The sequence below is a fragment of the Pan paniscus genome, chromosome 8 (assembly GCF_029289425.2).
Source record: "Pan paniscus chromosome 8, NHGRI_mPanPan1-v2.0_pri, whole genome shotgun sequence".
Classification (NCBI taxonomy): domain Eukaryota; kingdom Metazoa; phylum Chordata; class Mammalia; order Primates; family Hominidae; genus Pan; species Pan paniscus.
The window spans coordinates 39,234,397-39,248,164 of record NC_073257.2 but is presented as its reverse complement, the minus strand read 5'-3'; the positions used below and the strand labels follow the sequence as shown (position 1 = coordinate 39,248,164).

Below are 13,768 nucleotides of genomic sequence, written 5' to 3'. Positions count from 1 at the left end.
GCTATAAGGAAGATGGATCCGGAGTGAAGAATAAGATCAAACTGAGGGAGGGCTCAATGGGAGATCTTGATGGGAAATAAAAGAACTTGCTCATAGATTAACGAGAAATGGGGACAGGAAGAAAATCAGGCATGCTTTCTCTGTTTCTAGCTTGGTAGAGTAGGTGGATGTTATGGGTTTAATTATCTCCCTCCTCCTAAAAGCTGTGGTACTCACTCCTGGTACCTATGAATGTAACCTTATTTGGAAATAGGGTCATTGCCAGATGTAATAAAGTTAAGATGAAGTCATCCTGATGAAAGTGGGCTCTAAATCCAAAGAGACTGGTGTAAGCCGGGTGTGGTCGCTCACACCTGTAATCATAGCACTTTGGGAGGCCAAGGTGGGTGGATTGCTTGAGCCCAAGAGCTCAAGATCAGCCTGGGCAACATAGCTAAACCCCATCTCTGCAAAAAATACAAAAAATTAGCCAGGTGTGGTGGTGTGCACCTGTAGTCCCAGCTACTTGGGAGGCTGAGGCAGGAGGATCACTTAAGCCCAGGAAGTTGAGGCTGCCATGAGCTGTGATCATACCACCACACTCAGCCTGAGCAACAGAGTGAGACCCTGTCTCAAGAAAACAAAAAACACCAAAACCGACAAAAAACAAGCAAACAAAAACAACCACCAAAATGACACGTTCTTATAAGAAGAGAAGAAACAGACACAGACAAAGACAAAGAAAGAAGATAGTCACATGTTGAGGGAGGCAGAGATTGGCACACGCAGCTGCAAGCCAAGGAATGCCAGCACTGCCGGGAGCTGCCGGAAGCTAGGAGAGGCGTGGAGGCATGGAACAGATTTTGCCTCTGAGCCCTCAGAAGGAACGCAACTCTGATTTTGATTTTGGACTTCTGATTCCAATATCACCTTGATTTGGGACTTCTGGTCTCCTGAACTCTTCAAGAAATAAATTTCTGTGAAGTTATCTAGTTACCAGCAGTTTGTTACGGCAGCTCCAGAAAACGAATAGAGTAGGTGATGGTGCCATTCATCCTTGAGGGACTGTGGAAAGCAGGGGGTGGAGGAAAGGTTGAAATCAGTGTGCATGATAGAGGTACCCCTTGGACATGTGGTTACTGCACGTGTGGAGCTAGGGAAGAAGGTGAGACTGTCCACTACGGATTAGGAATTATTTGTCTCCAACACAGACAACGATTGGAGCTGTGTCTGTGAATATGATCTCAGCGAGAGCACGGGGAGTCTGGTGAGAACTGAATTTAGGACCCTGGAGAGCATTACAGTGTGTAGGGAAGGAGGAGGCACCAGCAGAAGCAGAGTAGGGGTCCAGTTTGAAGACTATAAAATGAGGATGCTGTCATCAATGCAAAAGATGCCACGAGGACTGGAGAAAGCCACTATTCTTTGGAAATCTTAATAATAGCAGTTTCCACAGAGGTTCAGGGAGAAGCCTGCTAGCATGCAAACTCCACAAAGCCAGAGGCCTTTGTTTTGTTTACTGATGTACCCCCAAGTCTGAATAAAGAAAATTCAAAAGATATATGTATATATTCGTAGAGAAAGGGTCTGCCTCTGTTGCCCAGGCTGGAGTGCAGTGGTGCAATCATGGATCCCTGCAACTTCCAATGCCTGGGCTCAAGTGATTCTCCCACCTCGGCCACCTGAGGAGCTGGGACCACAGATGTGCGCCACCATACCCAGCTAATGTTTTTAAATTTTTTGTAGAGATGAGGTTTCACAATGTTGCCCAGGTTGGTCTTGAACTTCTGCTTTCAAACAATCCCCCTGCCTCAGCCTCCCAAAGTGCTGGAATTACAGGTGTAGGCCACTGTGCCTGGCTGAAAGGAATGTTCTTGAATGAATGAATTACACTATGAGAATAAAAGTTGAGGCCGGGCGCGGTGGCTCACACCTGTAATCCCAGCACTTTGGGAGGCTGAGGCAGGTGGATCACGAGGTCAGGGGTTCGAGACCAGCCTGACTAACATGGTGAAACCCTGTCTCTACTAAAAATACAAAAATTTGCTGGGTGTGGTGGCGGGTGCCTGTAATCCCAGCTACTCAGAAGGCTGAGGCAGGAGAATTGCTTGAACCTGGGAGGCGGAGGTTGCAGTGAGCTGAGATTGCGCCACTGCACTCCAGCCTGGGCGACAGAGCAAGACTCCATCTCAAAAAAAGAAGAAACAAGTTGAGGACATGGAGGGCATCATCACTTTCTCAGGAAGTCTGAGTTAAAGAGAAGACAGAGGTCAAAGGTGCTGCTTGAAGAGGTGGGGCAGATACAACTGAGGGGAGTGAGTTAGAGCCCCCAAACCAAGGAATATTTGAAAATGTCTGTGGCCCAAGGAAAAGAGAAGAATTGTCTGGAGAGGGTTTGAAGATGCTGAAGCCAAAGGGAGTGGCTGACGACGTGGTTCCAGAGGCCACGTTGGAGATAGGAGCCTTCTTCCTCTGAGATGGAGAGTCAGGAGGTAGGAGAGTTACTGCGTGGGATAAATTTAGAAGTAAACAGGAAGTAAACTGGGACCATTCAATCCTGTTCTCTGTTTTCTTTCTTATCCTTCCTTTTTTTTTCTTTCCTTCTTTCTTTCTCTCTTTCTTTCATTCCTTTCTTTTTTAGAGGTAGGTCTTGCTCTGTTGCCCAGGCCACAGTGCAACGGTGTGACTGTGGCTTACGGCACCCTGAAACTCCTGGCCTCAAGCAATCCTTCTGCCTCAGCCTCCTGAGTAGCTGGGACTACAGGTGTGCACCACCACACCAGGCTGATTTTTAAATATTTTGTAGAGACGGGGGTCTCCCTATGTTGCCCAGGCTGGTCTCGAACTCCTGAGGTCAAGTGGTCCTCCTGCCTTGACCTCCCAAAATGCTGGGATTACACACATGGGCCACAGAGCCCAGCTAATTAAGCATTTCTTTAGAGACAGAATCTCACTCTGTTGCCCTGGCTGGAGTGCAGTAGTGTGATCATAACTCACTGCAACCTTGAATGTGGGCTCAAGGGAACCTCCTGCCTCAGCCTTCTGAGTAGTGGGAACTATAGGTGCATGCTACCACACCCTGCTGATTTTAAAAGTTTTTCTGTAGAGATGGGGTCTTGATATGTTGCTCAGGCTGGTCTCGAGCTCCTGGGCTCAAGCGATCCTTCTGCCTTGGCCTCCCAAAGTGCTGGGATTATAGGCATGAGCCACTGTGCCTGGCCTGAACCATGTTTTGAAGGACACAATGGTACAAGGGGCTTTGATCTGTATTCCATCCATCCATCCATCCATCCACCCACCCATCTGTCCATCCACCCATCCATTAATCTATCCATTCATCTGATATGTATTAAGCATTTACAATGTGTCAAATATCACTCCAAGCTCTGGAATACAATAGTGAACACAATAGAAAAAGTCCTTGCTCTCATGACATTTATATTCTACTATGGGAGAAAGCCAATAAAAATACAAAACACTAAAGTAATATAATTTTTCATTGTGAAAAATACTATAAAGAAAAATATAGCTGAGTAAGGGGTAGGAAGCAGGTGAGCGATGGGGCAGAATTCCAGCGCTCCTTGCATGATATTCCACTACTTCCTAACAGGTCTCCATAGAAACATAATTTCTCCTGGAAGATATTTACTTCTGCCCCATTGCATCTAGCCCCAGAATGGAATGAGAAAGAATGCATGAAGGAACGGCTTCTATCCACGCACGAAAGTGCCTTTATGAGGGCTAAGGAAACTGACCGTGAGTGAGACTGGGAAGCCCCGCTGGACTGCAAAAATGAGTGAAACCGCAGTTGGACGGTAAGGGGATGGTTTCCCCTGACTATGTTGCCCCTCCCCTGAGCCACTGCGGTACCCACACATGGAAAGTCCCCCCGGACTCACACTCAGGTTTCTTACCACACTGGGTCCTTCTGTGGGAGGCTTGCTTCTGCATGGGCCTATGGAGAGCACTGTGAGTACCAAGTACCAACGGGGCTGAAACACGTGAGGCCAGCAAGGGACAAAGAGAGGGAGTGGGGCTAGCAGCAGCCAGGTGGACAAATTTGGCAGTGGCTCACCATCCCTGCCAGATGTGATGATACACCAGATGGGCTGTTTATGCTGTGCTGTGGGAGGCATGGTCCACAGAACCTCTGGACCTGAGAGCCTGACCGGCTTTCCCACACCATCCAGTGGGCCCTCTGTGGGTCTCCCAGGGCCCATGCAGTTTGAACAGTGTATCCTCGGCAGAGTTAGTGTAGGATTCGGGTCTAACCTGGACTTAGGAGGCCCTCTAGTGCTGAAATGACATACAAAAGTCAATCTGCTCACAATTTCTGCATACGTCCACTAAAAAAGAACGGTCATAAACAAATCCAGACAGGGAAGACTGAAATAAATACCTAACTCAACAATGCAAAGACAGAGCCCAATGTCTACAAGGAGTAAGAATAGCCTAGAAAACATGGTCTCACTAAATGGACAAAAAGAGGTGCCAGCTATCTGGCAGACAAAGAATTCAAAAATAGCTGTTATAACAAAACTCAGCAAACTTCAAGAAAACACAGAGAAGCAATTCAGAAATTTATCAGAAACATTCATCAGATAAATAGAAATAATTAAAAAAAACAAACAAATCCTAGAGCTGAAAAGTATAACAAACAAAATGAAAAATGAAACACAGGACATCAACTGCAGAATTGATCAAGCAGAATAATCAGTCAGCTTGAAGGCAGGCTATTTGAAAATACATAGTGAAAGGAGAAAAAAGGAAAAAAATGAAAAGGAATAAAGAAAAAATTACATGACCCATGGGACATCATCAAAAGAGCAAATCTACATGTCACTAACATTAAAGAGAGAGTAAACAATGAAAAGGGATAGAAAGCTTATTCAAATAAATAATAATAGAAAAGCTTCCAAATCAGAAGAAAGATACAAATATCCAGGCACAGGAAGGTCAAAGGTCACCAATCAGATTCAACCCAAATAAGAATACTCCAATATATATCATAATCAAATTCTCAAAGGTCAAAGACAAAGCGATGCACCTGAAAGCAGCAAGAAAAAAAAAAGCAAATAACACATAAGGGAATTCTAATATGCCTGGCAGCAGACTTAGCAGAAACCTTGCAGGCCAAGAGAGAGTGGGACAATATATTCAGAGTGATGAAAGATAAAAAAAAAGATTAAAAAAAAACTCAAGAATACTGTACCCAGAAAAGCTATTCTTCAGAAATGAAGGAGATAAAGACTTTTTCAGCCAAAGAAAGCTCTCAAATAAACAATCTAATGATGCATCTCAAGGACTAGAAAAAATAAGAACAAACTAAACCCCAAATTAGTAGGAGAAGAGAAATAATAAAGATCAGAGCACAAATAAATGAAATAGAGATTAATTTCATTCATTTGAAAAAGAAATATTAAGGCTAAAAGAGGCTAAAACACAAATATTAATAAAACAGAGTAAGTTTTTTGAAAAAATAAAATTGAGAAACCTTTAGCTAGTCTAAGAAAAAAAGAAAGATGACTGAAAGAAATAAAATGAAAGATGAAAAGAAAGACATTACAACTGATACTACAGAAATACAAAAGATCATAAAAACTACTATAAATAATTACACACTAACAAAATGGGAAACCTAGGAAAACATGACTAAAATCCTAGATGTATATAACCTACCATGATTGAAACAGGAAGAAACAGAAAACCTAAAAAGACCAACAATGAGTAATGAAATTGAAGCTGTAATAAAAAGTCTCTTATCAAAGAAAAGCCCAGGACCTGATGGCTTCACTGCTGAGTTCTAGAAACATATAAAGACTAATTCTTCACAAACTATTTCAGAAAATTGAAAAGGAGGAAATTCTTCCAAACTCATTCTATGAGGCCTACATTATCCCGATTCCAAAACCAAACATGGACACAACAAAAAAGAAAACCTTCAGGCCAACATCCCTGATGAACATAGATACAAAAGTCCTCAAAAAAATACTAGCAATCCAAATTAAATAGCATATTTAAAAGACCATTCATCGTGATCAAATGGGATTCATCCCAGCAATACAAGGATAGTTTAGCATATACAAATCAATAAATGTGACACATCACATTAACAGAATAAAGATTAAAAACCAAATGCTTATTTCAACAGATGCAGAAAAAGCATTTGACAAAAATTCAGCATCTCAACAAATTAGGTATAGAAGAAACATACTTCAACGTAATAAAGTTTATGTATGTTAAACCCACAGCCAACATCACCCTGAATGGGAAAAAATTAGAAGCTTTTTCCCTAAGATCTCAAACAAGATAAGGATGCCCACTTTCACTGCTACTATTCTGCATAGTACTGGAACTCTTAGCGAGACCAACTAGGCAAGACAAAGAAAGAAAAGGCATCCAAATTGGAAAGGAGGAAGTCAAATGGTCTCTGTTTGCAGACAACATGATCTCATATGTAGAAAATCTCAAAGACTCCACCAAAAAAACTGTTAGAACTAATAAACAAATGCAGTAAAGTTTCAGGATAGAAAATCGGCATACAAAAATTAGTAGCATTTCTATGCAACAGTAGCCAACTATCTGAAAATCAAGAAAGCAATCCCATTACAATACCTACACAAAAATAAAATACCTAGAAATAAATTTAACCAAGGAGGAGAAAGAGCTCTATGATGAAAACTATAAAACAGTGATAAAAGAAGGTGAAGAGGATATAAATGGAAAGATATCCCGTGTTCATAAATTGGAAGAATTAATATTGTTATAATGTCCATGCTACCAAAAGCAATTTACAGATTCAAAGCAATCCCTTGAACAATGAGAACACATGGACACAGGAAGGGGAACATCACACACCGGGGCCTGTTGTGGGGTCGGGGGAAGGGGGAAGGGATAGCATTAGGAGACATACCTAATGTTAAATGACGAGTTAATGGGTGCAGCACACCAACATGGCACATGTATACATATGTAACTAACCTGCACGTTGTGCACATGTACCCTAAAACTTAAAGTATAATAATAAAAAAAAATTTTAATGTCATACTTCACACAGAAATAGAAAAAAGCAATCCTCAAATTTATGTGGAAACACAGACTCCAAATAGCCAAAGCAACCTTGAGCAAAAAGAACGATGCTGGAGGAGTCACAAACTGATTTCAAAATATACTACAAATCTATAGCAGTGTGGTATTGGCATAAAAACAGACACATAGACCAATGGAACAAGATAGACAGTCCAGAAATAAATCAATGCATTTAGAGCCAACTGATTTTCAACAAAGGTGTCCCCCACAAAAGAAAAAGAAGAAGAAAAACAAACCAAAAAAGTCACATTGAGGGAAAGATAGTCTCTTCAATAAACAGTGTTGGGTTAACTGGATATCTACATGCAAAGCATGTAACTTGACCCCTATTTCTCACCATAAACAAAAATCGACCCAAAATAGATTAGTTAATATATGACCCAAAACTGGCCGGGCGCAGTGGCTCATGCCTGTAATCCCAGCACTTTGAGAGGCCGAGGTAGGCGAATCACCTGAAGTCAGGGGTTCGAGACCAGCCTGGCTAACATGGTGAAACCCCATCACTACTAAAAAATACAAAAAAATTAGCTGGGAGTGGTGGCGCGTTCCTGTAATCCCAGCTACTCGGGAGGCTGAGGCAGGAGAATTGCTTGAACCCGAGAGGCGGAGGTTGCAGTGAGCTGAGATCATGCCATTGCACTCCAGCTTGGTCAACAAGAGCGAAACTGTGTCTCAAAAAAACAAAACAAAACAAAGCAAAACAAACAAACAAACCAACAAAAAGAAAGACCCAAAACTGTGAATCTGCCTAGCAAGGAAAACAATCAACAGAGTAAAGAGACAACCTACAGAATGAGAAAAAATATTTGCAAATTATACATTTGACTAAGGGTTAATAAGAAGAATATATAAGGAACTCATATAACTCACTAGCAAAAAACCCAAATAATCCAATTTTTTAAAAATGGACAAAAGACGTGAATAGATATTTCACCAAAGAAGACATACACAGGGCCAATAGGAATTTTTAAAATGCTTAACATCACTAACCATCAAGGAAATGCAAATCAAAACTACAATGAGATTTTGCATCATCCCAATTAGAATGGCTATGATAAAAGGACAAAAAATAGCAAATGCTGACAAGGATGTGGAAAAACAAGAACTCTTATGCACCATTGGCAGAAATGTAAATTAGTCTAGCCATTACGGAAAACAGTATGGAGGTGCCTCAAAAAACTGAAAATACATCTACCATATGATCCAGTATTTCCACTGTTGGGTATATATACAAAGGAAATGAAATCAATATGTCAAAGAGACACCTGCCTCTCATGTTTATTGCAGCACTGTTCACAATAGCTAAGATGTAGAATCAACCTAAATGCCCATCAGTGGATGAATAGGTAAAGAAAATACAAAAATATTTAGATTCCACTCATATGTGGAATCTAAAAGAAAATGATTTCATAGGAGTTGAGAGTAGAATAGTGGTTACCAGAGACTGGAGAGAATGGGGAGAGAGGCTTGTCAATGAGTACAGTGTTATAGTTAGGAAGAATAAGTTCTGGTACTCTACTGCAAGGTAGGGTGACTATAGCTAACAATAATGCATTGTATATTTCAAACAGCTAGAAGAGAGGATTTTATGATAAACGTTTGTGCTAATTACCATGATTTGATGATTACACAATGTTTACATATATCAAAACATCACATTGTGTGTCATAATGTACAATTACTATGGGTTAATTAAAAAATAAATGAATAAATACAAAGGCAAAAAGTAAAAGCAAATTTCTGGGCCCAATCCCAGACTTACTAAATCAAAAACCCTGGGGGCCTAGCAATATGTGTCTTAACAATCTAAATGGTTCTGATGCATACTAAAGTTTGAGAACCACTGGTTAATAAAGAGATTTATTTAATACCAGAGGGCAATAATAACTACCACTTACTAAGTGCTGATATGTTTCTAGACATTGCACTAATGATTTTGTAGGCATATCATATTTAATTCTCAAAAGAAGGGCTGGACGCTCTCATCTCTTGAAGATGTGCAGTGAGGCTTAGCATCTTATTAGTGACCCAGTTACTAGGTGACAGGGCCAGGACTCAGACGCCAATCTTTCTGACAGGACCTTTCATGAACAGCCATAGTCATCAAGCTCATATTGAAGAATAAACTTTAGCCTGGACTTATCAGGCCATGAAATCATGCAATCTTTTTTTTTTTTCTTTGAGACAAAGTCTCACTCCGTCGCCCAGGCTGGAGTGCAGTGGCGTGATCTTGGCTCACTGCAACCTCCACCTCCCGGGGTTCAAGCAATTCTCGTACCTCAGCCTCCTGAGTAGCTAGGATTACAGGTGCGTGCCACCACGCCCAGCTAATTTTTGTATTTTTAGTACAGATGGAGTTTCACCATTTTGGCCAGGCTGGTCTCAAACTTCTGACCTCAGGTGATCCATCCGCCTTGGCCTCCCAAAGTGCTGGGATTACAGGCACGAGCCACCACACCTGGCCTAAATCTGTTAACATGCCTCCCTGTATCCTTAATCCCTCTTGCAATCTACACACTCATTCTTTGCATTTTGGAAATTGGCTCACCCTAATAAAGAATAGCAAGAGTTTTTATTTTTTTAAAACAGCAGACAAAAAGGGAAATAAGTGACCACAATGTTCATAAACAAATTAGGTTCTCCAAACCTCAACAGTTATCCTTTTACTCAGCAAATTAATAAGAATTCTCAATATTTTGGGAGGGAACTGAGAAGCATGCTTAAGAACAAAATGAGCAGGGTGATTGCACATGAGGAAATTGGCTTTAGAACAGAACAGATCATCATCCTGAGAAAAAAGGAAATACACATTCTGCAAGGGTTGCTCATGGCTCTTGCTCCCAGATCCATCAGTCCTGCTGGTTTCTCCACCTCTGAGCCCCCTCTCTCCTTTGGGAAGATCCTCAACTGTCTCTTGTAGACCCAGACCTTGGATAGCAGGAAGTTTTAGAAATTCTGGTTCAGTACTCTGGGACTTAGAATTTCTATTCTTGGTGTAATCTCAGGATAACCTCATGTTCTAGGTCAGACAGTTCAAGTCTTGCCAATTGTAGGTCCTAGTCCCAAACTTATGTGTCAGTTTGAGAAACTGAGTCCCTCCCCTGTTCACTGTGTCTAAATCCCCATGCTGGGAACCTCTTGTCAGAGACCTTGTCTTTTTCTTGACAGACACCCCTGCTCTGGCTTCTGGACCCCAGCCCTGGGGTTTGGCTCCTGCTTCCTTCTGCTAGACTTTCATCCTGTCTGCCCACTCTGAAGGCCATTTCATCACCAGCTAAGCCATGAGTACTGATGGTTAGAGTGAGTTCTAACACTCAGTAGAAAACTTGACCATGCTTAGGAAAAATGAAGATTCCTAGGCTCCATCCTTAAACCCTAACCCTAACCCTAGGTTCCATCATTATTTTGATTTAGTGGGCCTAGGGCCTGGGAACCTGCATTTGTAATGAGTCTCCAGTGACTGATTCAGCCAGTTTACTGACCAGTGTTTCAGAAACTTTCTCCAAAACCTTCTCCTGATTTAAGAAGTGTGGACAAGTCTTTGGCAATGAAGTGTGTTGGAATGCTCCATTTTGGTAATTTATCAGGGTCTTAGGATTCCAAACATGGGAAGACGTGACTCAAGGGCAGGTGGCATTGTGGGAGGGACAGGGTAGCGGGCGACGCTTTGTGTCCAGATCTCTGGGGGCCTGAGAAACTGTCTGAGAGAACGGCCTCTGAGCCGCACTGCCTGAGTTCTTATTCTGACTTGGCCACTTCCTGGCTGGGGAGTCTCTCTGCACACATACCACATCTACAAAGAAAATGCCATATAAGTGCTTGCCATTATTCTTATTTTTCCTATATCAGGAACAGACAAGGAGGGGCGAGGAGCAGAAGCAGGCAGGGCATGCTCCCCATCTCTCTTTGTTCTGAACAAACAGACCTCCCTCACCTCAGGGCTTTCCAATTCCTGTTCTTATTCCTGGAGGGCTCGTACTGCAGATAATTCTTGCTCCCTCACTTCATTCACATCTTTTGTCAAATGTCACTTCCTAGAGAGCCTCTCTGTGAACACCCCATCCAAAGGAGCCCTGGCCCCAGCCCTACCTCATATTGCTCCTTGTTACTACTTGACATCACATTGCATATTTTTTTGTTCTTTGCCATTTTCCTCACATTGAATGTAAACTCCATGAGGACAGGGATTGTTGTATTTTTTTAATTGCCGCATTCCCACCACTATTCCAGGTGATAGGAATGCGGCAGTGAAAATAATAATGATAATAATAATCCTTGTCACTCAACAATAGTTGTCATTCAACACATTTTTTTCTTTTTCTTTTCTTATTTTTTTTTTTGAGACAGAGTCTCTCTCTGTCGCCCAGGCTGGAGTGCGGTGGTGCGATCTCGGCTCACTGCAACCTCCGCCTCCCGGGTTCAAGTGATTCTCCTGCCTCAAGCCCCCCGAGTAGCGGGACTAAAGGCGTGCACCACCACGCCCAGCTACTGTTTGTATTTTTAGCAGAGACAGGGTTTCACCATGTTGGCCAGTATGGTCTAGAGTCCTTGGCCTCAAGTGACCCGCCTGCCTCAGCCTCCCACAGTGTTGGGACTACAGGTGTGAGCCACCATGCCCGGCCGTCATTCAACAGATATTAAATGACTAAATGAATGAGTGAGTGAATGGATCCAGCCTTCTCCCTGCCTTCAGTGCTTTCACAGTCATTATTCTGGGGCTCTTCTGTCTAGGTCAGGTTTCTTGACAGCAGCACTGTTGACATTGGGGGCCAGAGAAGTCTTTGGTGTGGGGGTTTTCTTGTGCACTGCAAGGTATTTAGCAGCATACCTGGCCTACTAGATGTCAGTAGTCCCTGCTCCATGCCCCAAGCTATGACAATCAAAAATGTTTTTAGGGTTCGCCAAATGACCCTTGGAGGCAAAATGCCTGGTTGAGAACCACTGGGGGAGTATCAGGCTGACTGAGCTAGTATAGTGGTTTTTATTATTAATATTATCTGTAAATAATTAAAAGTGGATGCTTAGGAATTAAAAAAAAAAGGCTAGGACATCTGAATGAAAGTCACTGAATATCCTGAGTCCTTGATAAAGCCAAGAATTTCAACCAATTATTATTTGATGATTATAATAAGTGATTGTAATTGTTCAGGGAGTCAAAATTACTAAATATGATTGAATTCACCTGGTTATTGCATTTGACTAAAAAGAAACACAGACAAAAACTTACCATAGTCCTTAATCCAGAGTTCTGCAGGCATACAGAAAGACCCGTAACGCATCACATGTGTGGTTGTAATAACCCATCTCCTGATCAGACTGATCTGAGATTCTAATTTTAAAAAATGTAAATCGGCCAGGAGTGGTGGCTGATGCCTGCAACCCCAGCACTTTGGGATGCCAAGGTAGGTGGATTGCCTGAGCCCAGGAGTTTGAGACCAGCCTGGGTAATATGGTAAAGCCCTGTCTTAACTAAAAACACAAAAATTAGCTGGTGTGGTGGTGCGCACCTCTAGTCCCAGATACTTGAGAGGCTAAGGCAGGAGGATTGCTTAAGCCTGGGAGGCTGAGGCTGCAGTGGGCTATGACTGAACCATTGCACTCCACCCTGGGCGACATAGTGAGACTCTGTCTCAAAAAAATGTAAACCATATCTAACATTTGATAATACATATTTCCTTTTGACAATATACACCTGAAGTTTCATGACCCAGTAATTAAAACAACTTTTTTTTGGCTATTTTCTATAAGTTGTCTAGGAAATCTTGCAAGTTTCTAATTTCTAAAATCTTCTTATGGTGGAATGAGCCCAATAAGAACTGAAAACTTTTTTTAGTCTTATCGATAACATTATAAATTAATTTGTTTAAAATGTGGAACTTTCATTTTCAGAAGTGAAGAAATCCCCAGACAGAGTTACCTTAAAGTTTTAGGTTCAGATAGGAGGCTTTGGGGAAAATGTCCCAAATTGATAGAAATGTTTCCCTCATTCCTATTTTGGTTAAACAATTTCTTATTGTTACACATATGGCTAACTATAATTTAACATTTTCTTCCTTGAAAAAAAATTAACTCAAATTGCTTATAAATCTAAATGAATGACTTCTTATAACATACCTTTAAAACAAAGCAATAGTCAGTGGGCGCTTTATATTTCATTTTATGCTGAGTCCCATAGTAAATGTTGACATTTTCAAACTGTATAAAACACGCCAGATCTCGAGATGTCTGAAAGACAGGGAAAAAAATAAAACTTCAACTGAGATGACAGTTAACAATTTTCCAGAGTTGTCCTTCATAGCACAACTAAGGATTATATTTTAGTAAAGAAAATATTGACTTTTAGGTAATTTATATAAACATCTGCCATGTATAGGTTTTCTCAAAGGCAAGTCTGAAAGGTTGGAATGGAAACTGATATGGCCAAACTGGGGGACAATTTAGTAAGATCTATACATAAATCTTTCCCAATATGAAAGATATTGAATGTTCCCAACACAAAGAAATGATAAATGTTTGAGATGATGGATGTGCTAATTACCTTGATCTGATCACCATACATTATATGTATCAAAACATCACTATGTACGTTATGCACATGTACAATTATTGTCAATCAAAAAATAAAATTAATTTTTTAAAAAGACTGCAGCCATGAAAATCGGTGCCACTGACCCAGAAACGAAGTGAAAGATTATACTGC

General features: G+C 41.3%; 1 protein-coding gene across 2 annotated transcripts in view; it reads right to left on the bottom strand.

Annotated features, from left to right (window-relative positions):
* Nucleotides 1-13,768, bottom strand: part of APBB1IP (amyloid beta precursor protein binding family B member 1 interacting protein) — a 232,280-nt gene that overhangs the window by 12,644 nt on the left and 205,868 nt on the right. For both annotated transcript variants that reach the window (XM_063607304.1, XM_055092506.2), the window contains exon 12: nucleotides 13,183-13,293. In XM_063607304.1, coding sequence (XP_063463374.1) covers nucleotides 13,183-13,293 — 111 coding nt within the window. The remainder of the gene's footprint in view (nucleotides 1-13,182; nucleotides 13,294-13,768) is intronic.